At 38.7% G+C, this 25,017-nt stretch overlaps 1 protein-coding gene across 3 annotated transcripts; it reads left to right on the top strand.

The window, feature by feature from the left end:
• The first annotated feature begins 4,099 nt into the window (after nt 1-4,099).
• CHDH (choline dehydrogenase) lies at nt 4,100-24,549 on the top strand. 3 transcript variants are annotated; one of them, XR_012996023.1, is made up of 10 exons: nt 4,100-4,542; nt 6,413-6,537; nt 9,589-10,394; nt 10,843-10,994; nt 14,786-14,915; nt 15,591-15,737; nt 16,891-17,033; nt 17,856-17,958; nt 18,544-20,587; nt 23,386-24,549. XR_012996023.1 is itself a non-coding variant. In XM_076346270.1 (9 exons), the coding sequence occupies exons 3-9, from the start codon at nt 9,644-9,646 to the stop codon at nt 18,960-18,962; spliced, it is 1,845 nt and encodes a 614-aa protein (XP_076202385.1). In that variant the 5' UTR covers nt 4,100-4,542; nt 6,413-6,537; nt 9,589-9,643; the 3' UTR covers nt 18,963-23,358. The 3 variants fall into 3 exon arrangements, 2 of the variants coding, with proteins under 2 accessions (XP_076202385.1, XP_076202386.1); XM_076346270.1 differs by lacking the exon at nt 23,386-24,549 and having other exon boundaries at nt 18,544-23,358; XM_076346271.1 differs by lacking the exon at nt 23,386-24,549 and having other exon boundaries at nt 15,591-15,725; nt 18,544-23,357.
• The last annotated feature ends 468 nt before the right edge of the window (nt 24,550-25,017 follow it).

Here is a 25,017-nt window from a genome sequence, read left to right as displayed (position 1 = left end):
TTGGGCATCAGGAAGAAGGAACACTGAAGAGCTGGGGGAAAACTAGAGTCCCAGCAGACAATTCCTCGCTGTAGTTCACAAACGCTTATTGAAAAGACATAAGAAAACGCCACGCATAGAAAGAATGCATTGCACTTCTAGAATATTCCCTGTTTTCTCTCCAGTTAGATTTTATAGCCTCGGTCCAAGAAACATGGGATTCAAGTGGAAAAATTAAGATGGGGGGGCGTTAAAAGACTACCATGAAATCTTGGAGTTCACTTCTACTAAGAGTGAATTGAGGAATTTTCATCTGCATTTGAACAGCCAGACATCAACAGGCACAACTTCGTGGTCTGAAGTTTGACTTTCCCACCTGAAGTTTTCCCTTGCATACAGTAAGAAAAGTTTCAATAAAAAGACAGGCTAGAAAAAAGTGACAGAATTTTTAATTACCATTTGCTTAACGTGAGAAGGGAAGAATAAACATTGTTATCATGACTTTCAAAAGTGACTCATGATTTTTCAATTTTTTTTTTTTTGCTTAAGGTGACAGATTCTGAATTAATCTCTAGAAAACATTCTACTCAAATTGACCTTCCACTAGCTAAGCTTAAAAACACAGCAACTGAGAAGCATCAGCCTGGATTCTAACACTTCATTAAGGACTTACATATAACTGCTGTTTTGCACATTTAAACAGTAATAGATGCTCGTGTCACTTGGTGCTCTGCTAAACAGAACAGTAATATTTAAAAATCAATTCTGTTTTCTTTTATAGTCCTCTCAAGTTATTCATAGCTGAAGACCCTTTCTTGTAGAACCTAGAGTAGAAATTAGTACAAGTTGTTAGTATTAGCTGCAAGAAAAGAAAATGTAGCAAAACTGGAGCAGGTCAAATTATAGAAAATTCTAAATAGTCACTAAGCCTAGTGTATCCGTATAGATAATACAGCAAACTCACTTTTTATTTGTTTCTTGTCTACTTCAGTCAGAGCTTTTGTAGCTTGTAGCTTAAAAAAGACAATGCCCTGCATTTGTTTAAGTTTCTGACACTGAAGATAATCCTGATTTATGCTAATCTATTTTCAAGAATTAGGACCACAGAATTTTAGCACGTGGACCCATCCGTTACTCTTTAGCGGTTTTGGTTCTTTTCTGTTTTTCTATATTGTTTTATTCCTGAGAAATGTGTACTTATTAATTCACTTTTTCCTGTCGTGACTGTATTTACAGTGTCTCAATTAACTTATTATTTCTATGGCAAAACACAAAGGTGAGTTATGCCCTTTACGAAATAATTAATTTTTTCTTTTGTCTTTGAACTATAATCTCAAGCATAGATTTTCTATGCTTTTTTCCTAGTAAAATATTTCAAATTTCACTATAGAACATCTTGTCATCAACCTCTAAAAAACAGGTTAATAGAAAGTATGCACCACTGACTGCCCAAACAAGAAGATAAATCTGTAGGGAAGAAACTCTATAATGAGACAAAGTTGTTTAATACATCTCCTCTTTCACAATTATTTCAAACTTTGATGAAGATTTTAAAAAATAAGCTGAAAAGACCTTTTAGAAAATAAATCTTCTACCCATCACATAAGTAGAGACCAGAGCTGATAGTTCATTTCTATGTGAACATAACATTATTTTCCATACAAGTTAGTACCTTTGAGATTCCCGTAACTGATCTACCCAAGCAGTACTGTGTAAACAAATTATGGTCATCCATGCAAACTTAAGGGCTCTGCTTTCCAAAAAACATAACTTAAACATACTGCGACACAAACAATATCGATACTAAAGTTTCACTAACTGTTGTGCTAATTCATGTATTGGTTTATTGTCTTTCCAAGAGTTTTGAGGTAGCATGAACCAAGTGTAGTAATGCATATAGCAGAATCCACCCTGCTCTCCCACTTCTCTCTGACAGAAAAACAAAACACTAGTTGCCATAAGATCCTAATCGTCACCTCTACAGACTGGTGTTTGGGAGTCTGTTCCATGTGAGGGTCAGGGTTGCACACGAGTAATTGAGCCTATACTTTTAGGTCTGCTTCAGCCACATTTTATGGGCAGAATGCATTAAAATCGAAGGAATCAACAAATTAACATTTTTTTTTTCTGTAGGAAAGAAAAAACAGTTATTGATTCTTATTAGTGTCGTCAGGGTGCTTAAGAGCTCTAGCAAGGGACCAGGACTAGGACTCCACTGCAGCTAGTGCTATACAATCAGAGGTCAAAACCCCACTATTCACTGAAAAGAAATAGAATAGTTCTTAAATGTATATATTTCATGCATATTTATGTATATTTTTAATATATTCTTATACACATCAAATGCATATTTTCTATAGACTTTTTATTTGCTTACTGCATAAAAGCACTGAAGGTATACAAAATTATTCAAACACTGCAAACACCCATCAGCTTGGTTTCAAGCATTCTTAATCACTATGAAGATTAAAGACCACTTACATCAACTACACATTTACTCATAGTTCCACAGGCGACAATTACTCTGTGCCATTAATGAATAATTATTCAGAAGTTCAGAGTTTGGTGCCTAAGTATGAATAATCAACCACCCAGAGACTGTCCATTATTTTCTGCTTATCTAAGTAAGAGCAAAAACATTAACAAACAATTATCCCAGAAAATTATTAATCATCCAATACATTCCAAGCAGAGCTATAAGGAAGGACTTAGGAAAATAATCAGCATCTACAAGCAATATCGAAGATATTGTAGCAGAGACTATTGTCATTACAAGATGTCTGGAGAACGTGTAAGTTCTCACAACAATTATCTTGATTAGTCTTCATTATATCATCGTTATTCTACCATGAGCATTCTGAATGGGAAAACAAGACTCTTGGGTTCATCCTCCAGCAGCCCAGCAGAGCACTGGCACTGACTCTTCACAAAGTACCGATCCTTGGCCATTTCCCAAGGAATTTTATGGGATCCTCTCCCCACCACTACCTTTTAACGCAGTTTAGCCTACACTGAACATGCACTGACGTAGGATATACTGAAGATACTTAGAGGGCAAAGCCAACAGAAAAGTTATATGACAGTTACAAAGGCCCTGCAGTATTTTTAGTACTTTTGGCTACCCGGTGGGATACTGTTGAGAATTATTGCCGAATGCGCACTTATCAATGATGACTACCAAAACCGACTAGTCCTCACTGCTGAGGTAACTAGTTAGTCACCACAGACTGACTCGGTGGGACAACTCGTTTTACTACTTGCTCACTTCCAAACCAACGTGTTGTCTTTGAAATACGCGTTACACAGGTAAGGATCACAATTAAAGACTTGAATTGCAGGCGCCAGCTCCGCTTACAAACGCAGCCCTTGAGCACCGCGCCCACAAGCTAACACAGCGACCACCGTCCGTAAGTGGCCGGTGAGGAGCAGCGGCGGCGGCAGGGGGACAGGACGGGCGCGGCAGGCCGAGCGCTGCCCGCGCGGGCACAAGCCGGGCGCCTCCGCCCGACGTGAGGTTTCCCGCCGCTCTCCCCTTCACCTCAAGCCGCGTTACAGCTCCCAACGCTTCTGCTGGAAAACGGTTTCGCAGCTGAGGTGGCAACGCTGTCGAATACATTTGCTTTAAGGAAAAATAAACGCCTTTTGTTTACCCCACTAAAGGGCCGGGTGAAAAAGTTAAAGTGCTCCTGGGAAGGGACGGGGAGGTCGCCTCAGCGCCGGGGCTGGGCCTGCCCTGCCGCGCCGCTTGCCCCAGCTCCGGCCACTCCTGTTCCGGCTGGCGTGCGGGATCGGCGAGAGAGCGGCGCGCCGAGCCGCCCGGGGACTCCAGCGGGATGGGTGAGGCGGCGGACTTCGGCCCGCTGCCGCTCTGGCCGGTTTCGAAACAGCACGAAGTCGCTCTGACTGAGATCTCCCACGGCGGCCAAAGGGTGCATTCCTGTGGGAAGTTCCACCCGCTCCCCTGCCCTGCCTCCCCCCTGGACCTCTCCCCCTGCCGGGACCAGTCCTGAGCGCGGGATCCCCGGCCCCGCCGCCGCGCAGCGCAACCCGTCCTCCTCTCCGCGCCCTCCCGCCGGCGGCCCCAGCGCCTCACAGGGACCGGCCCCGCCCTCCGCGCTGGGGAGCTGCGACGGGGAGCGCCGCCGCGGCTTCCCGCGCAGGGCGTGCGAGTGAGTGGGGCCGCAGCCGGTGGGCTGAGGAGGAAGGGCCGGGAGAAGGGAGTGAGGGCGCGGCGGGACAGGAGCGAGCGGTGGCTGCTAGCGCTCGGCAGCGCGGCCCTCTGTGCTCCACCGCCGGTGGCAGCCCCCCACACACAAGCGGTTCTGAGGGAGGCGCAGGCCTCCCCGGCCGGGAAGGAGAGAGACGCAGCCCGTGGGTGCCTTGTCCTGCGGAGGGGACCGGGACAGGCCTGCAGTCGCCCTCCTCGGGGCGGCTGAACGGGAGCCCGATCCGGCCCCGGGCCATTGTGAGGAGCAAAAGCCGTTGTAGGCGCCCCAGAGCAGGGTCGCGGGCTGCCCGCAGACCTGCAGGAGTTTACAGCAGTCTGACGCCCTAGGCCAGCAGGTACGTTTGTTCATAAAGGGTGAAACGGTGAGGTAAGTAGGCTTGAACAGTTTCAGCCGTGGAAATGAAACTTACAACAAGGTTTCTGTAAGTGAGTGAACTTTTTTACTAGCAGGACTGAAGGGAAAGTGAATCCAAAACACTCCCACAGCAGGTGAATTTAGACTGTGTACACAATCTGCGGGGGGGTGGGGAGGGAAGCAAGAGCTGCTTTTACCTGAGGAGCTGTTCCTTCTGCGTCTTACACAGACAGGCCTGACAGGATTTGGCAGCGCAGTGCCGTGAAGGGTAAATGTCCAGCAAATGTCCCATTGCTCTACTGCACCATGTATTGTCCATGCTGTTGGACATGTCCGGGAGAGGGTCATATTTTTACATCTACCAGAGAAGATACTGTTTACTCCCTGTCCTATTTTGCCAGGGCCAAAACTTTCAGCCACAGTGACCATCTCCTCTTTGTTTCAGGATCAGGTTAGAGGAACTGGGGTAGGATAGTGCTCATGCAGGAGGACCATGCATAGATGAGAGTGGGTATGGATCAATACGACAAGAAGAATTGTGCATGGAAACTAGTGTTTTCATCCATTCAATCCAACTATGTATGTTGGATTTAAATTAAATCAGAATGGCTTGATTTTTGACCTCCACACTTCAGAACTTAAAAGCACAGAAATTTGTGAATCATCTGCACACTGATTCTCAAAGTCACTTGAGTATTATGACCAGGACACTGTTGACTGACTTCACTCCCAACTCACTCTTTGCAAGATAAAAATCCTCTCAAATGTTACTCTGCCAGTCCTGTTCCATTAGATGTAAAACAATAAAAAAAAGCAAAAATATATAATATTTTTATATATAATATTTTTATATATAATACATAATATAATAACATCTAACTGTAAGATGTTATTATGTCTTATAAGACAAACATATGTGGTGGAGTAGATTCAAAATACTACTTCAGTTACTTAAAAGCAACATTAGATTTAGCTTCCTTGGCTGGTAATTCAGCCTTCTAGCCCACACAGTGGGTACCCTAACTGTCTTGGTACATATTTTTGATCACTTTAATTTCAGGTTTTATCAATGAACAGGACAGCTGTGATTGGTTAACAGTAATGATGCCCAGTGCCCTGTAACTTTTTTAGGTTAGCCACCTCATCCACCTACAGAATCATTTCATTACTGTACATTTTTCAATATATCCCCCCCATGCGTGCAGGATACCTACCCTGCTCTCTTTGTGGTGGACTCTGAGCCCTCTAAATCTAGAAGTCTGGGAGTAAGGTCCCTGGGCTGAATCCTAGCACTTTTGCTTAGCTTCCTTAGAGGGCAAGCCCATTTAGTCCTTAGATGCCCTACGCAGCCTCTTACATACCTTTTTCTCTCCTTTTTGTCTCCCGCTTCCTTTAAAAAAAAAAAAAGTGAAATAACATATTCTTCACCTTTCACAGCTTCACTGTCCCTTAGAGAAGTCTGTTTTCACATGTGACCCCAAATCAACATCTCTAGAGTTGCAATGGTAGGCACCCATGGGTTACATCAAGGTTTATTTCTCATGCAAGCCTGATACTGCATTAAGAAATGTGTTACAACGACGCAAGGAGCCCCAAACACCTAACTTCAGAACTCCACTGCCCACTTCTGGCTACCTGGTGTACAATTAGATATATTATTAAATTGTAGCAACAGAATTTTCCTGCTGAGATGCTCCTGCTCTCCTCACTTGTGTAAGACCACTGTCTATAGGCCCTGCTCAATAGTAATATCTGTAAATACATACTTTTTTAAAATGAGCTCCAGATTTTGAAGCTCTAGTGCAATACAGTGAATATATTTTATGTTGCTGCCGTATGCGTTTCTGCAGGTCTGTTCACTGATTCCTGAGGAACATCTTACTACATGTTCATAGAGAGGTCATGATATGTGAGAATCCAGATAAAGACATGCAGTAATATCCAGTAAGGCCCAAAAGACAACTTTTTGTTGGTGGTAAGTACAGAGCATTCCAGTAGAACCATGTTCTCCATGTAAACCTCCCTACTTCTACATATTTTAACATGGCCACTACAATATTTAATAGAGCTGGCCATAAAACTATAGTTCCCTACTGAGTAAATTGGGTCAGCTTCCCCAGGACATCTCAGAGCCTCAGATGATTCTACCTATTAGGATAACAACTTGATTTTTTCCAGTTACTGGAAAAAGCATATTCTTGCTGAAATACAGTTCTTAGGAACACTGCTGTCCAGGTTGTAAAGTCTCCCTGGCAAAAAAGCCAGATAAAACTAAGGGAAAGTTGAGTGCAAAGATGCGTTAGGTTACTTTTTGACTGATGTTCTCTTGTTCAAAGAGGGACTCCTGCAAAATTCCGCAAGACTATCTTCTGTAGAAAAACTTGAACCGTGACAAACCCATGTATGCCAATAGAACTACATAGATTATTTTAGAGAGAAGTATCATGTTCTAATTTCAGGACTTCATGATCTCAGTCCTTGATACCAACCCCTTCAATACAAGGTTGAATTGTTCTATGAGTTTCAAAGCCTGCACGTGAGAAGCTCTTAATAAATCAGCTTTTAAAAGGGTCTAGACTTCATATTAGGGTTCTGGCATAAGGCAAGGCACAAACACTTAGTCCCGTAACATCAGTGCTGCCTTTGGAGTGTCACTTGAGATAGTATTTTTGGGAGCTCAGTAGCCACTGCTTATGCTGTAGCAAGCTGCAGAACTACAGCCCTCAGCACAACCAGAGTAAGTCAGTCCCTGACAGAACATGATTCCAGGGACTCTGCAGAATCTGCCCTCTTTACAGCCAAAAACTAGGTAGGTTATAGGCTTAACAGCCAGCATTCTGGTTAGGAGGCACAGTAATATTTGATGGCATTATAGATCCCATGCCAAAATAAGCCAGCCAGTACTTGTTCCAGAGTCTGTGAGCCCTACCTATCTAAATAATAGCTGTTGACCATCTGTAGGACCAAAACCTGAGGGTTTACTTCCTCGGGAGTAAGGTTGATCACTTCACCTCATCATGGTGAATCTCTACCAGAAAAAAAAACAACAAACAATTCACATTATGGGGACAAAGTATCTTTCCCAGATTATCAGGGCCCAGGCCCATATTCTACCAACCCCATCAGACATCTGTTCCTGAAACAATAAAGTCCTGTCACACACCAGTTCTGCAAGTTAAACATAAGTGCTTCAGAATTGTAGCCCTCTTCATCACAAATTAAAACAAAACAAGTAAAAACCTCTCTACCTTTGCATCCTCCTCTGCTGCACAACAGGAAATTGCCAAACCTTCTTTCCGAGAAAGAATCCATTAATATTCTCCACCTGTAAAAGACAACCCCCACCTTCAGCTGGGATAAATTTTGAATTAGCCATGTGAGAATCAGCTGTGTGGACTGTGAGCTCAGACCTATCCCCTGCATCCTTTTTCTTTTTTAACAGAGCAAACTGTTCTCCATGATTGGTTGTTCATTTTCCAGAAGTTTGAGGGTTTGCACAGCCTATTACAAGTCTTCCTAGAGAAGAGTAAGAGATGTATGCTTATTCCCATCCTTTCCCTGAGAGGAAAAAAAAAATACTTTTGCATATGAGATTGTACATCAAATTGTAAATAAATATAGTTATATGTGGAAGACTTTTAACGTTTATCAGGAACCTGCACCTAATTTTGTTACAGAGTTGGGCCTTAAGAGCTCGTGTGTGCTCTCACAAACTGTACATTGTAGAGTTTCACCCGAGAAAATTAGTACAGTTCTGTTCCACCTTTTAGTAAGAAAAAGCTGATTATTTCAGTGATTCATTAAGACATGTTTTCTTTTAGTGAAAAAACCCAGACATTTTACAGAAATACAGGGCTTATATTTCAAAATATTGGCTAACTATGAAACCTGAATGTATAAAAATGAATGTTAACAACTTAAATAATTTCTGAAAAATTAGATTTCACAAACATAATACAGTATTCCATATATTTCCAGGAGAAAGCTTGCTTACCTCTTTCAGATGGGCAGTGCATTACAGTGTAACAGCCTTGGGATAGGTTGCTGTCTCTAGAATCCAAGGCAACCGCTTATACAGAAGCTACGGGCCAGGGAGAAATACTTTTTACAGCCCAAAGATACCCATTTTCACTAATTGTTTATACCAAGGGAAATGGTTTCAAGGAGAGAGAGCAAGAGAAACACACTTCAGACTGGTCAGCAGCATCAGTACCTATGACACTTACACGGGCTGTGAAAATGTTGCATTTAGTCCCTGTACCTGAACCTCTGCAACACAGAGCTAAACCTGTGTTGCCTGCAAGGCTCACAGGCTTTTCTGAACGTAAAAAAATTGCCATTCCTACTCAGCCTAAGGGTCTGGTGGTATTAGATTGTAACTGTCCTCAGAACGTTGCTGCAGGATCTGGTTTTAGTAATAAGGGAGAAAGCCACAGATGAACAGATTTTGCCTTTGCCTATATTAGGAGACACACCAGCAGTTTTTCACCTTAGGGATAGCTGAAAATGAGTTTCACTGTTACACGTGTTTTGTAGAGACGTTGTCCTAGATTTGGTTTGGCAGAAGCTACAGTAGGCGTACTCATCATTTCCATTGTAGTGACTTGGCTATGCAATATCACTGACAGCCACAAACTTACAGAGAAGTTTATGAAATTGTTGTTTTTCATAAATTCTTACCTATTAGAGGCAGATGAAGAGAGACTACAAGGCAAGCAAAGGTTTCCATCCTTTATGGTTTTGGCAAATACTTGAAAATCTGCTTCATGTATCTATCTCAGGGACCAGAAGCAAATCAAAATCAGACTGCATATAACACAAAATTATGTATGCCACTTGACTGGTGTATAGGCTGCATTAATAAGACAGCAAGTTTCAGAGTAAATGTTTATTGTTTTATTGGCATTGTTGTTAACCTTTTGGATAGTAAGAATGGGTAAAGTATACCAGTTTTACCTGAAAATGACTGACATTTTAGAGGTGTTAACGCTGACATCTTAATTAGGATTTTTGTTTGTTTTTCTAGGGTAATACACTGGATTTTTGTTAGAAATTCTGCAAGAGTTATACAATCAATAAAGATGTCATACTTAATGAAAGGAGTTAAATATTGCAGTTCTGTGAATCAGATGCACAAAGTAACAGGAACTCTGTTTAAAGCACACATATTAAAGAACATATCTGGCACCAATGAACAATTCAAAATTTCACGTACATCATCTCAACTTAGTTCTGAAAAGGCAAACTCTTATAATTATGTCATTGTTGGAGCTGGATCAGCAGGGTGTGTGTTAGCCAACAGGTTGACTGAAGACCCTCTCAGTACTGTACTACTTTTGGAAGCAGGCCCTAAAGATACCCTCCTAGGTAGTAAAAGACTGATGTGGAAGATTCATATGCCTGCTGCATTAACTTACAACCTCTGTGATGAGAAATATAACTGGCATTACCACACAACGTCACAAAAGCATATGGATAACCGAATTATGTACTGGCCCCGTGGAAGAGTATGGGGTGGCTCCTCTTCTCTCAATGCTATGGTATACATTCGTGGGCATGCAGAAGATTATAATCGATGGAGCAGGGAAGGGGCTATAGGATGGGACTATGAACACTGCTTGCCCTATTTTAAGAAGGCACAGTCACATGAACTGGGGCCAGATCAGTACAGAGGTGGAAATGGACCCCTGTATGTGTCAAGAGGGAAAACAAACCATCCTCTTCATCATGCATTCTTGGAGGCAACCCAGCAGGCTGGGTATCCCTTCACAGATGATATGAATGGCTATCAGCAAGAAGGATTTGGCTGGATGGACATGACTATACGCCAAGGTAAATCATAAAGGTGTCCTTAAGTAATTTGTATTTCTGACCCACCAGTGGTACTTCTGAAAGCATTTTGGAATATGGACATATAATCTGCACTGCATGCCATTTGGTTGTTTAGATTACTGAACAGCTATGGCACCCTGTATTTACACCCTGTTCATTTCACAGCAGCTTGCTGTCAGTCTAGGGTGTATTTCATTGAAAATTGCATTGGCATGCAAGTCTTGAGTCATAGTTAAATTTGGGAAGGAGGGTAGGTTTTCAGAATGTCATTGTGAAATTTGTTATATTAAAAGAAAATCTTTAGTTATTATATCAAATCACATTTGCTTTGAACTCTATAAACTCTATGAAGGCTTTCCCTCTGTAAACATCCTCATGGTCATTAGCCAAAATCTTGAAGAATACTGAGCATGACTATTTTGATGTTTAATGTAAATATACATTGTAGGTCAAAGATGGAGCACAGCTAGTGCTTACCTTCGCCCAGCCATATCACGCCCAAATTTGTCAGTTGCAGAGAAGACACTTGTAACAAAAATCTTGTTTCAAGGAACAAAATCCATTGGTGTTGAGTATGTGAAAAATGGGCAAAGGAAAAAGGTAAGAGATTTTTATTTTCCCGTATGAAAGTTATGAGTCAAAGCAAAATTAGATTTTTTTTTTTAAAACAAACTTTTATTAAAAGTGGCACTTTACTATGCAAAATGTCTGCTTCTCAGATGTTATGTTGTCTCTTCCAGTATATGATTCCTTGTCAGTTATTTTACAGTAGGTGATATTTCAGCTGTATCAATTTAGAGATTAACATCGCCATTATATTTCCATCTCTCGGTACTGAGGGGACAAGCCATAAATTGATGTTACGCAAGAGTGTTGTGTAAGGTTTCTGGCTGGAACCTATGGTGCAATCGTGCACTGTCTCAGCGTATTGACTAGTGTGCTGAAATGCTGATGTTTCTGAAAAACAATTCTGAAAATGCTTTTCTGGCGTAGGATAATCTGTAAAAGCTAGATACTGAAATCTGAATGGCTCAAAGGATAAATAATGAGTCATTCACTTCTACTTTGCCATTACGTATTGAGTTTAGGGATAGCAATGATGAAACATAATGATGAAACGTGCCTTATGGTTATTTGTGGAATGAGTATTTTTCAATCTCAGTCCAACTTCCACTGAACATGTGATCATGTGGAAGGAAGCTTGAATTGCCATTACAACTTAACTCTGTGGATAAACAGTTCATTTTATGCAGCTTTCAATCCATTGACATCTATAAGACCTAAAACATTCTCGTTTCCCTTAACTCTTTATTATTACAGCTGATTGTGGAGTATGTAACTAGGAAATTGCCTAAAAGGGATTTGTATGTTAATAACAAGATATTTAGTCACAAACAATTATAAAACAATTAAAAAGTGTAATAGTAATATTCAAAAAAGAGTACAAATTTTGATGGTTTGAGTTCAGTAAGGCTTACAAGACTCAACAGACAAGTGTTCTGTGACTGAACACCTGCTAACAGTTAAAAATGCAATATAAATAAACTGTTCTTTCATTTTCTAATGCACAGAACAAATCTGTTGTTTTCTAAGTGGATTGGTAATGATAATCATTTTAACAATGTAAAACAAAAGTTGCAGAAAATTTAATTGATTTCATAAGCTATTAAATGTCTGCGAAAACAATGTCTCTACTTGCTGTTCTTGTGCCATTATCAAGATTAATTTTGTTGAAGAAAGTCTTGGAAAGCTAATTACATATGAACAAAGACTTTCTGAATACTGGACCACTTTAATTGCAAAATTCTTTAATTGCTATGAATTTTCATACATATTAATATATGTATGAATTATACATAGTGAATGAGATATATTTATAGCATATATCATAAAAAGTACACCTTCAAAGTATTTCCCTTCCTTTTTTTTCCCCCCCAACATCAAAATTGCAGGACTTGTCTGCTTTTACTTTCTGGAAAATTTTATACCTGTCAGGATGGAAGAGCTAATAATTTTATTACATTATGAACATCAAGATGAAACACTTGATTACATTAAAGCGTTTTTGTTTTTACAGTCTATTTTAGGTAGGATCTCTTTTACGTCAGTCATCAGTAAAGTTAAAAGATCATCCAAACCTGATTCAAGCATGATTCAAAACCTATTCATCAAGCCAGTGACTTAATTGTTATTTCAGTAGACACTGGGGTCCCAGAGAGCTCCCAGGACTCCAGCAAGCCCTCTGACAAAAGTAGGGAAGGTAGACTGAACATTCCTGGAGTTTCTGAGTTCAGAATCAAGCAGAAAAGTGTATTTAAAGGGGAAAAATGTTTTTAATGTATCATAGACTAAATAACCCATACAAAAATGTTTCAAAGTCAGTTTTTCCTCTTTGCATGTTAGCTTTGAGTGCAATGAAAGACTGTATATGGGCTAGGAATAACTACAGTGCTGACTTTGCAGTGAGCGTGTGTAGACTGAACGAGCATCATTTGAATGCTACCTGGAACAAACTGGCACCAGTTCTGTGTGTACTATAGAAAAATATAAGTAAGTTATATTTGTATAACATGTAAAATACAGATCTAGGTATTGATTCGGCACTCACAGATACGCTGTGTATTAGTCTTAACATACTAATGATTGCCCGGAGCAAAACAATAACGAACAAAAAATATCAGCACTGGCTATCCATTGGCAATATCAGATACATAGTGCGGAAACAATTTATCAAAATTTATCTTCTTACTACATTTTGATCTTATTACTGGCAACAATCTCATTCATCATTCTGTATAGCTGAGGTGTCATTCAAAAAGGACAGGATTACTACAAGTTAATATGCACTCCATGCTGATCTGTTAACTCTTCACCATACTACAGGAAAAAATAGCACTTTTTAATGTTGCTTTAGAAGCTAAATGTCTCATCTAAAATAAAAACAAGCAGCTACTCATGATAGCACCTTACCTTCTACAAAAGTGGAGAATGCAGATGAGCAGTACCAGAGATGTTTCCTTGAACCCTTGTGGGGTTGCTAATGAGAGGAAGTTCAGGGAGGATAATTGTGTGCCTCATCTATTTTTTCCTCACTGTGGCCACACTGATGTATTAGAATTCACAGATAAATGTTATGGTATTACTTTTGCAAATGTGTATTGCTTAGGCAGCATTAGAATTTGCATTAAATATAAATTGTTGCTTACTTTTTGTTTCTTCTGTGGTGCAGTTGTTCTTTCTTAAGGACAGATGAATCTTGAATCTCTTTTTTTCTAACGTGCAAGAGTTACTATTCAGTTTGTAATCAACTACCTAACTCAGTGTGTATACATAGGATATCTTATATTTCAACAGGTAACATACGTGCGACTAGGGAGGATGGAGTGCATCCAATGTGTGTGTGTGTTCATGAGCCATCTCATTGGAATAGAAAGGGATGGTTTGAACAAGGTTGGGTTCACCCACATCATCCTCTTTCAAAGAGCAAAGGGAAAAGGAGAAGGGTATCAATTTTCTTACTCCACACAGTTTTCCCTTTTAACAGTGAAAAGCACTAAGGGGGGTGCTGATCCTAAATTTAAGAGATGTGGCAACAGGGAAGAGGTAGCCACAGATACAAATGACACAGGGAGGGATTTTGGTATTGCTAAATGAGAATATTTTGGGGCAGAAATCCTTGGAAAGAAGATGTGCCAAAAATACTTGCAGAGAAGGTTCTAGAAAAAGAACTATCCAGCACAGAAAAGTCAAAGGCGGAAGAATAGTTTAGCAGCCTATATCGTGACCAGCTAAGGGCTCAGACTCAAACTGTTTGATGAAAAGTCTGTCAGCAAAACAGAATTATATATATGCCTCAAGTCAGAGTTTTCTCAGTAGTGCTTTAGTGGTTGAGAGGCTTCTGAAGACTACAGTGAGCTAAGAAACCAAACATTAGTCTTGGTTGAATTAAGAAGATAAGCTTTTGAGAATTTTTGAGCTAGCATGTCTCTGAATTCAAAATCTTCCTTAGGAGTTTCAGTTTTCATTTACAAACCATTATTGAAAATGGAAGAGACACTTAGCTGACTGATCCGAGTGTCATAGGTACTTTTTTCCTGGCAAGTAGCACAGGAGTTTATTGGCAGCCATGGTACTGGCTTAGCTGAATGTTTGTGTCCCATACAGTTTGAACAGATTGTAAACATGGGAATGAATACAGAAATGATCAATGTGATCATTTCTCTCTGCAGAAACTTCTGGCAAGATAGGAATACATTGAGAATGAGAAAAAAGTGAGGGAAGGGTGTCTAATCTGGGTCAGAATAGCATATCTGAACAGAAGCTTTTGACATGTTGCTTGCATTCAGATCAGGCTTAATAATGCTAGGACTTTTGTGCTCATTTCCTTTTAGGCTTTTGCCAGTAAAGAAGTTATTTTAAGTGGAGGTGCCATAAATTCTCCACAGCTGCTTATGTTGTCTGGGATTGGCAATGCAGATGATCTAAAAAAACTGGGGATCCCTGTTGTTTGCCATCTTCCTGGTAATTTTATTATTTCTTTTAACTTTACATCTTCCTATGAATGCAGTTCAAAGACCGTTAAATGAAACGAATCCATGAAATTCAGTTGTCTTTATGTCAGGTTGTGTGGACTGAAATGTAAGTGCTACAAATCAGTGGAAACATGCATTGGTTTTAGAACTGAGCAATAAACTCCTACACTTTATTCACTACATTCGATAGTGAAAAATGCCTTTCTGAAAAATGCCACTGAGTACTTTTAAAGTAAAGCAGCATACTTATAATTTAGAATTTTGAATGAGTTTTGATCCATGACAGATTGTATAAACTCCCACTATCATATATATTCAAAGATCGAAGGAATAACATGAACTTCTCCTTAAAACTAGAAAAGCTAGTACTGTATTTAGAAGTCTCATCTGGCAATTTAAGAACAAGTGATATGTCTGCCATTTAACTTTCTATTTTCATTCTAGTTATGCTATGTTTATGTAAAACCTTATTCTGACATGAGCAAAAGGCTGATATGACTCATGGTCTTGGTCTTAGTCATCACTGCCCTTGTAAGAGGTTAGTTTAGTTCCCATTTATGCTGTTTTCTGGTTGCAAATGTTGTGTATAATTGTTCTGTGTGAAACAACCTTTTTTTTTCCCCTTTCTTCTCCCTCCTCCCCCTTTCTACTCCCCCCCCTTCAGGAGTAGGCCAGAACCTTCAGGATCATTTAGAAGTGTATGTCCAGCAAAAGTGCACCAAACCTATTACTCTATATAATGCACAAAAGCCAGTTAACATGGTGAGGATTGGTCTAGAATGGCTTTGGAAGTTTACAGGTATGAAACAAAGTACGCAATCATTCTACCATTGATTGATTTAGAATTATTACAGCCTTTTATCCATGAATTTCAAAGTCTGGGAGCCTTCATATATAATTTTTTTCATGTTCTGGGAAATAACTGGAGCTTGCAAACGGACTTGAACTTTTTTTTTCCCCCCTAAATCAGAATATTTTAAAACAGTTATTATATCTTAGGTAACAAGGGAGGTTTTTATACACTGGTTTTTAACAATTTTATATCTCTTAAGAAAAATTCTACATTTAAAAATCTTGGTGCTATTGAGAAAAGCTGTTGTAAAAAAATGAAAAAATTCTATTTGAAATAGATAGCGTGTCAATAAAACCATATTGTTGAACTGAATTAAGTTTTCTGTATAATTGCCCCAAAAGTATTAGTTTGTTGCCCTGATCAGAAGCCTTTAGGCTTGCACGTAGATCAGAAGTGACTTCTGTTAAAATGACACACTCATTTTACAGTAACCCAGCTGTGAGTTGTACCTTAAAAAGAATCTGTAAAAGTAATCCTTGAAACCAGTAAAATAGTTTGGCCAAAGTTGAGGTCTTCATCACTTGCTGAATTATTATGTTAGTATTTGACAACTTACGTGGGGTATATGTGGCTTTTTACCATGCGAGTAAATATTGAGGGCTAACTTACAGTTTTAAACGGATGTGAAAATAACATAATATGAGGGGCATTGCAGGCTTTTCATCTTGACCCTTCAGGGTAGGTACTGTGGATGGCTCTGCCTATTACATGTGACTGATGGGATAACTATACTGCATGTCGTGGAGCATGCAGTGCACCGGTATCAGGATGCTGCAGCCAGTTCCCTCCGCACCAGTTAGGATCCTGGGACCAAATCTGCCTCTGGAGTGAGACCCTGGGCCTGCCAGTTACAGTGAGATAACCCCACACTCTTAAATAAGTGGGATTTCCAAAGTTATGCATATTTACATTTATCTAGTGATTAAAAAGCAGATGAAAGTGATGCATATTGCTTAAATTACAAGCTGTTCATAATGGATTTGTGTTCCTTGCAATTGCCACTGTATATATAAATTATTCATAGTAGTGAAACCAAGGGTTAAGAAGCAGCAGATTTCTTGCTTTTCTGAGGTCTTTTAATGGCATTTTCTCTCTCATTTGCACTCTGTAGGTGAGGGAGCCACTGCCCACTTAGAATCTGGTGGTTTTATCCGAAGTGAACCAGGGGTTCCTCACCCCGACATTCAGTTCCACTTTCTCCCTTCTCAGGTGATTGATCATGGTCGGGTTGCTTCCACAATGGAAGCTTACCAGGTGAGTTGTTGAAGAACGTATTCTAGTAATGTTCTGTAGCAATTAGCAAGGAGGCTTATGCTCTATTATAAATATTGATAATTTGGCTATATACTGAAAAAGACTTTGTTCAGTATAATACAAAAGAGCTGGCTTAACCTCCTACATTGGGGAAAAAACATGAGCTTGTTATTTGATATTGCTACCAAAATTATGTTACTTTTTGTCTCTGGGAAAGTAGGCAAGTATTGAACTGCTGTTTAAGTATTTGCAATACTGAAGTGCCATAGTGCTATTGATTAGGATACCATTGTGCTAGATGCTGTACAAAACCAAAACAAGGTGTTCCCTGTTCCACTGCAGTTTAGACAGAGGTTTAAGCGAGAATGTATGAGGCCACTCATTTATTCATTGGCACAAATCCAAGCCCCATTTTAGACTATGATCTTGATCCAAAAGTCTGTGCTAATGCTCGGGAACTGTCACTGAATATTCACGTCTCTTCTTGCTAATCTCTTTTCTTCAGTGATGATAGTAATTTGGTCTGATTGCCGATTGTATTAGAATGCTCTGCTACTGCTAAATTGGAATGGTTGTATTTTAAATTAAAAGAACAGCTGTGAGTTGATAAGACAGGTATATTCCCTTCCCCTTATGGACTATCATATTTACAACAAATTTATATAAAATGGAAAAATGTTCAGTGGCATTTTCCATTATCTCCCTTTAACGTTTACATTTGCTTAATTTATAAAGACTGTCCAAATTGCAAAAAAAAAATCATACTGAATTTAGAAACACATCAGGTGGGATTGTGTCATGAGTATAGCGTGGGTGTTGCAGGTCCACGTGGGACCCATGAGGAGCACGAGTGTGGGCTGGCTAAAGCTGAAGAGTACAGACCCAAATGACCATCCTATCATTGAGCCTAACTACATGTCAACAGGTAAATGCAGCCTCTCCTCGCTCTGATGTCAACTTATTTCCTGCCTGTTTCAGTAGCAGATTTTCATATCTACTCCACACCAGTTTGGAAGTGCTGGTTGGTGCATTGTTATTTCTTTCTCATTTATGAAAGTCAGTTAGTATCAAAACAGGCCATTGTGCAAAGCACTGTATAAACCAAAAAGAATGCCCTGTTGGGGATGCAGTCAGGGTTCTTAGTGTTTGCTGCATCATGCTGTTCGTTTCATCCCCTCCTCCGCTTGTGAAGGAATGGATCTCGTTTGCTTCTTTGTGCTGAGATTAGTGTCCTTGGCTAGACAGTGGGTATAGCGAAATAGAGAGCAATTCTTCATAGCTCACCTATTCCCTTTTGGGACCGTGCAATATAAGTGACAGTTTTGTTCACAGTGAATGTAAATATCTGTGACTTTGAAAAATATCCTACTTTATTATGGCTTTCAGCAATAAGTGAGAGACTTTCCCCTCCAGCCTTTTTTCTTTGATGCTGTTTGTTTCTGTTATGCATTCTGTGTGTATTACTAAATTAAGGGTGTACTTACAGTTTTCTTATTTTCTCTTCATACAGAAAGAGATATTTGGGAATTCCGCCAGTGTGTCAAGTTGACCAGAGAGATCTTTGCTCAGAAAGCTTTTGAAAAATTTCGTGGGCCTGAAGTACAACCAGGAAACCATGTTCAGTCTGACAAAGAAATAGATGCTTTCATAAGGCAGAAGGCCGATAGTGCTTATCATCCTTCCTGCACCTGTAAAATGGGTCAGCTTTCAGATAGCACTGCTGTAGTTGATCCCCAAACAAAAGTAATTGGCGTTGAAAACTTGAGAGTAGTAGATGCTTCAATAATGCCCAGTGTTGTCAGTGGAAATTTGAATGCCCCAACTATTATGATAGCAGAGAAAGCTGCAGATATAATTAAGGGCCTCCCATCGCTTCAGGAGAAAAATGTTCCTGTATATAAGCCCAAGACCTTGGAAACACAGAGATAAACAAATGTTCTCATCCTTTCACATCTTTTGCTACTTAGGCTTTCATCAGCACGTTGGTATCTCATACTGAACATGCCAACAAAATAAATACCATGCAAAACAACATCTCCTATTAAAATAAGTATTAATTTGAACCGTTCTCTTACATTAGACTACCTATTCATTTTTTTTAATCAGTTGGCTTAAGCTGCTTATTTTAGTTAAACATGACCTTTTGCAGTACAGTTCAGATTTTTTGTTGAAGAGAAGCTATGTCTAAATGACAAGACAGTTGCGCAAATAAGCCAGAAATACTGTGCAATTGCACGAGGAATGGAAGGTATTAATGTGCACTATTTTGAAAATCATTATGGTATGCCTTGTTATTTAAAGGATTTTAACTGCTGTGAGAGCGTTACCCAGGATAACAGCTAGTCAGTAATCCCCACATCCTGCAAAGAATGGTTAAGTAAATGTAAGCATTTATGCAATTTCATATGCACAGGCCAAAGTAGTTCGTATCAGAGTTCATAGGAGAGAGAGGAACCTGCATGTGTTCGGAATTTGTCAAATGTGGTTTTTTATGAGAGGAATGCAGAGTTTATAAATCCTCACTGAAGGTTAGACTTCACCATACTTAGCAGTCTTAACTGTACAGTATTCAGAAAGAAGATATACATTATATTTATCAGAAACTTATTTTTCTAAAAAATGCAGAACAGGAGCAGATATTTGTAAAAATATACTGGAAAACTGGAATTTCTCCTTGCTTTTTTCGCAAGGAGCTTAGTAGAATTCCGTTGACAATTTAAGCTGATTTAGTTGTACCACTTCATCATTTAGCACAGTAAGAGATCTGCACTTCCTCTAACGTCCTTAAAGTTACTGGTCTTTGCTCAAAGATGAGTGTTTGCAAAAGATATTTCTCAGCAAATACTCTGAATGGTGCCTTACTCTCACTCAAATTTTATTAAAAAAACTACAGCCAAGCTAGATTTAAAATGAAAGGTTACTCAAAATAACTGCATAAGGTCAGATATTGATGATACGGGAAGAGATCTTTTTTAAATTAGAAGGCAAGTAACTTATTCAGTGAACCAATGCTGTATTTTAGTTAGGACTTAAATCTTTGTTTTACTATCTTCAGATGCGTAAAGCAAGGTACATGATCTTTCATGGCTGTTTTCTGTGTCAATCTTTCAGGTACTGATTTAAAAAAAAAAACAAACCTAAAGAAATGGAACTCACTGAATGAAATTTAATCCACTGACTTGTTTGGATTTATTAAGTATTCCAAAATAACTTCTGACTAAGCAGCTGTCAAATTATAAAGTAAAAGCTTCTGTAGCCTAAGATTGCTCAGGACTTGTGGTAAACAGAATAAACTTTTTGCAGAAAAAATGGAATTTTACACCATTTGAGCAGATTGTAAAAAAACTTGCTGAGTCAGATGTTGGCTAGAGGGACAACTGCAGATGTTTAAGGCAGATACTTCTACCTGGTGCTGCTTACTGTAAGGCAGTGGTTGGAAGCCCTGCTGCTAACTGAGGGAAAGGACTTAATTCATTAGAGTATCTGCATGAAGACAAACAAAAATACTGAAGATGGAAGATGCTAGCAGTGACCTCTGCTCCAAAAGGAGGCAGGTAAACCCTTTCTATGTATGGGATGCATTCTTTTGGAATGAGGGGAAGAGCAAGAATATTTTCAGTCATAGGTGATTGATCAGCTGTGTTAATAAGACAATTCATCCGATGCAACTGTGCGTTTGAGGAAAGCATGAACTGCGTGTGGTGTACCTTTTTATGGCAAATAATTTTTATTCAGCACCTGTGCTTTTGAGATTTTCATTTAAAGGCATTCAGTAGGTACCTTAGTGTCATTTGGAATACAAAGTATTAGGATACTCAGAGTAATATATACTGGTGAGACTCACCACAGTCCTGTGCAGTTGAGAGGGGAAGCAATTTGGAAAGACAGAATACTGAAGTGCCTGCATTTGCAGATTTACAACACGGGTTTCCACTCTAGGCATGCAAGATGGGAATTGTTGTTATGCAACTGCAGAGGATTAACTAGCCACTGTCTTACGTAACTTACTACTGACCACGCACAGAGCTATCCTCTGCCATTATGTCAGGCTCTAAAAAGATGAGGAAATAGCCAGGTTAGAGACACATGCCAAACTGCACGTGTGTCTTATGTTCAGGTACACATTGCTGCATTGTGCAATCAGATAATCGGGCATTTCCTCTGAAACATCATCATCTTTTCTTGCAGTTCTAAACATACATAGCCACCCTGCAGGTTCCTCCCCTTCTAAACACTTAAAATATTTTCAGTGCTGTGAACCGCAGTTGCTTTATTAATTTAGGCCTCACTGCTACAGAATGTGGAGGCTCCTTCGTGACATTCCTTTGATGCAGTGCTAAAGAAATGGCTCAGGTATTTGAAAGTGCTGTTGCCCCGGGGAACTCTTTAGGTAGCATCAAGCTACCATTAGTTTCTCCTGCCTTGTATCTGGTTTCTGATAGTGAATTCCTGTCAAAATTGTTCGTGCTTCTAGCAGAGTCAAGTCTGCTAAGGGATAATTAGAACAGGTACAAGATATTCTAACATGCTCTGTGGAGCACTGGCAGTCTGCTAGCTAAAATTAACCATCTTTTACACCTTACTGGATTGCAGAACACAGGCTGGTAATTCCAGGGTTTTACTTATTTAACAAAATAATACAGTGTATAATTGAATATTATTCCCAGTTCTACCCAGATATAATTTTTTCTATAAATGCGCAGATGATACTACATTATGTATTCAAAAACAGTTAACTGTAAAAGCTGCTTAATGTAAGAATTTGGAAGTTACTAGACCTGCCAGCATGGCTTGAACCAGCAACGGTGCTGCGAGTGAGAACACCAGCATTTCCATGGCAATAGCTTGCTGAGATGCTTCAGACACAGTTGGAGGTATCTGGCTGGGGACAATGAGATTAAGAAAGAAAAGTGACCAAAAATGTTTCTTTTGTACGCATATTTCAGTTCAAGTTGCTTTAGTATGAGAAGTGCTTTTAAAAGTAGCAGAAAATAGCAGTATTTGTAAAACTGCATTATATTTAACTTATGTAAGGCCCCTCAAGGTTTTGTACACCAGAACTTTTGATGTTTCTGCAGCTTAAAATCCTTTCCAAGTGCCTGATTTCAATTAGTCTGCAACCAAATGAGGCAGCTATATAAACACTGGAAAACTGGGAAGTGGGCTTGGAACATGCATTTTCTATGAAATAAACATAGAAACATATTTTGAGGCATAATAAAAGCATTTATGCATTTTTTTAAATTATAGTTAAAATGAAGAATTACTGTAGAGAGAACACAAGCGTATCTTATTATAGCATTATAATTTTTAGTCTCTATTCTTCTGTCATCCAAGCTCCAAAAAAAGACACTGTTCAAATATGAATATATTTTATATATTCACTTTTTCAGTGAATTTACTGCACTGTAAAAGACTTAGCAACGCTTAATTCTTTACTAATGTTTTCTGTCGTTATAGACATATCTAAACAAATCTGGAAACTCATGAAATATGCTTTAATTGTTGAGATAACTTCTAGTTCTTCTGTACTGAGTAACTACTACGATTGGCAGCACTTTAAGGGTGCCAATTACCATGCAATTGTGCATATATTGATTACTTTTTTCCATATGCTTCTGTAATAAAATTGAACAGGTATTCTATGATCCATATATATGTATGTTCTCCCTTAAACCATTAACTATATAGAACATGGTTTGTAACTAAATTTCCTTCATGATTTATTTTTGTAAGGACTGTTTTCTCATAAAATAGCATATCTGCCCTAAAGCGTCTCTCACCAGACTACTGAAAGCTAAGGACTAACCATACCAGCAAGAAAATACAGCGAAGACAGCATATTGTTTTCTGTCTCCTTGGACAAATGATTAATTAAAAGCATTGCTGTTCAGCTCAATCTGCCAAATTTGATGTGCTGTCAAAAGTCCATGCAGTTAAGTAACCTGGTCTGGGATTTTTCCCTCCTTTTTTGTTTTAATGTTCAACTTCAGTTGCCTTAAAGGCGGTTTTCAGAAGTGGGTATACCACAGTAGGTGGAACTTTGAAAACTACTCATTGTTATTTCACAGTGACACCAGACCCAGAAAGCTCCATTTTGGTCTCCTGAAGTTTGTTTCTGTAAGCTGGGAAAGTGTAACGAAGTGACTGCTGCTGGGTAACCTACCCAAGTGTTTCCTGGCAGACAGCATGAAAGATTTGTTTTGACGTTTTAGGGGATTTCAGTCAGATTTTCCTAATTGTTTCCACAGATCTGTATCTAGGGAAGTAATAATCCCCTAGATAGTAGGGGAGTAATAGTACCCTTTTCCATATGAATACTCTAATCACTTTATTTCTTTCTGGTTAACAGCAATCATTCATAAAAGACTTGCACGCTATGATAGCGTAGGCTGATGACTATATTCCACACATTCCCTTCCATTCTTCAAACAGCACAAACGGAATTTAACCTTTGGAGCTTCTTGGTGGAAAACTATTAGTAAAAGGAGTCCCAAGTATAATAAAATTATTACACCGTTTTATTTTGAAGAACATTTTGCATTTGTTTTAATACAAAATGATGTAGGTCAAGAAATAATTTACAAACCTTTAAGTTCTTATCCTGGCATTTGAAATAAGAATGATTTCAGAGGAAGTCTGTGAGCTATTCATAGGAAACTGTCATTATGTACAAAATGTTTATTGACATGTTTTAAACATCACATTTGTAAAAATGTGAACTGGATTGCTATCTACCATATGAACTACAGGTAAAACCTGATAAGATAACTTGTTAGAACAAGTCATTGTTATCCAGCGGTAACAAAATAGACAGTAGCTTTCAGTGTTTTTTGATTTTCCTCCAAGGTTGTATTAGCCTCAAAGTCATTTCAGGGTTTTACTGCATTGTGAACGGTATCTAAGCCCTCTCCCGATTGCATAAAAATAATCTTTGAAATAGTACACGTAGAACAACAGTAAGGTAGAGGCAATAAAATAGTATACTTCTTATATCAAGGTTTTTGGTTCTGTGAAGAAGCATTTCATCATATTTCTTTTCTTCCCAAGCAGAGTAAGTAGTACTGAAGTAAAGCATTTTCATTTACCTGTGAAATATTTTCTGCCCAAGACGCTTCCTATCAACATAGGGTATGTAGGTAATACACTTTGTCAAAGCTAACTGTCTCATGACCAGTAATACCCTGGCATGAACTTGCCAATTTTTAAATGATTTTAATATTTATTTTTAGCATGGGATTAATACAAAAATAAAATTAGAGCTTATTTTTCAATCAAAAAAGTTAAAATAACTTTAAATCTTTTACCTTTCCAAGTATAAGACTGTAAATAGTCAACTGTGCATCCCTTATGCAGAGAGATTCGACTCAATTATTAAAAAAAAAAAAAATCTGTTCTGTTGCCAAGTTCAAACTTGACACTTTATCCCAAAAAGAGATTTACACTGAGAGGTGGCTCTATTTAAATATTTATGCTATAGATCTATATATTCCAAGTAAAAATACTTCTATCTAGAATTCTGAGGAGAGTTACAATAATTAGGGTCCATAAATATTGCTGCAGTTCAATTACGGTACAATAATTACAAAATATAGAACATCTCTTTACAAATACAAATCATTGTATATTACAATTCATTTACAATAATTTCTACTATATAATTTTTAGCAAACTATCTTATCTAATTCTACTATAACCTGGTTGCAAGTGCATTAGTAAGAATGCAATTATTCCAGTATATTTTGCCCTTAACGTGATAGTCATAAAACAGACTATCTGAATGATATTTTCCTATGTAAACTGGTGTTACATATGACAGATTATTCTTTATATAACTTCTTTTTCCAACGATCTCTAACAGGTAGAGCACAACAAACTGTATTTTAGAAGAGCATTAAGAAAAGAAATCAGGAGGCAAGTTTGAAAACAATGTTAGAATGGATATGCAACGGGTAGCTGATATGCTATCGAGTACTGAGGTAAT

The sequence above is a fragment of the Aptenodytes patagonicus genome, chromosome 8 (genome assembly GCF_965638725.1).
Source record: "Aptenodytes patagonicus chromosome 8, bAptPat1.pri.cur, whole genome shotgun sequence".
NCBI lineage: Eukaryota > Metazoa > Chordata > Aves > Sphenisciformes > Spheniscidae > Aptenodytes > Aptenodytes patagonicus.
The sequence above is the reverse complement of the archived record's forward strand: the minus strand, read 5'-3'. Positions and strand labels throughout refer to the sequence as shown.

Coding starts and splice junctions, on each gene's coding strand:
- CHDH (XM_076346270.1), top strand. CDS start 9,644: ATGTCATACTTAATGAAAGGAGTTAAATATTGCAGTTCTGTGAATCAG. Junction 14,916..15,590: donor TGTTGTTTGCCATCTTCCTG/GTAATTTTATTA, acceptor CCCCCCCTTCAG/GAGTAGGCCAGAACCTTCAG. Junction 17,959..18,543: donor GCCTAACTACATGTCAACAG/GTAAATGCAGCC, acceptor CTCTTCATACAG/AAAGAGATATTTGGGAATTC.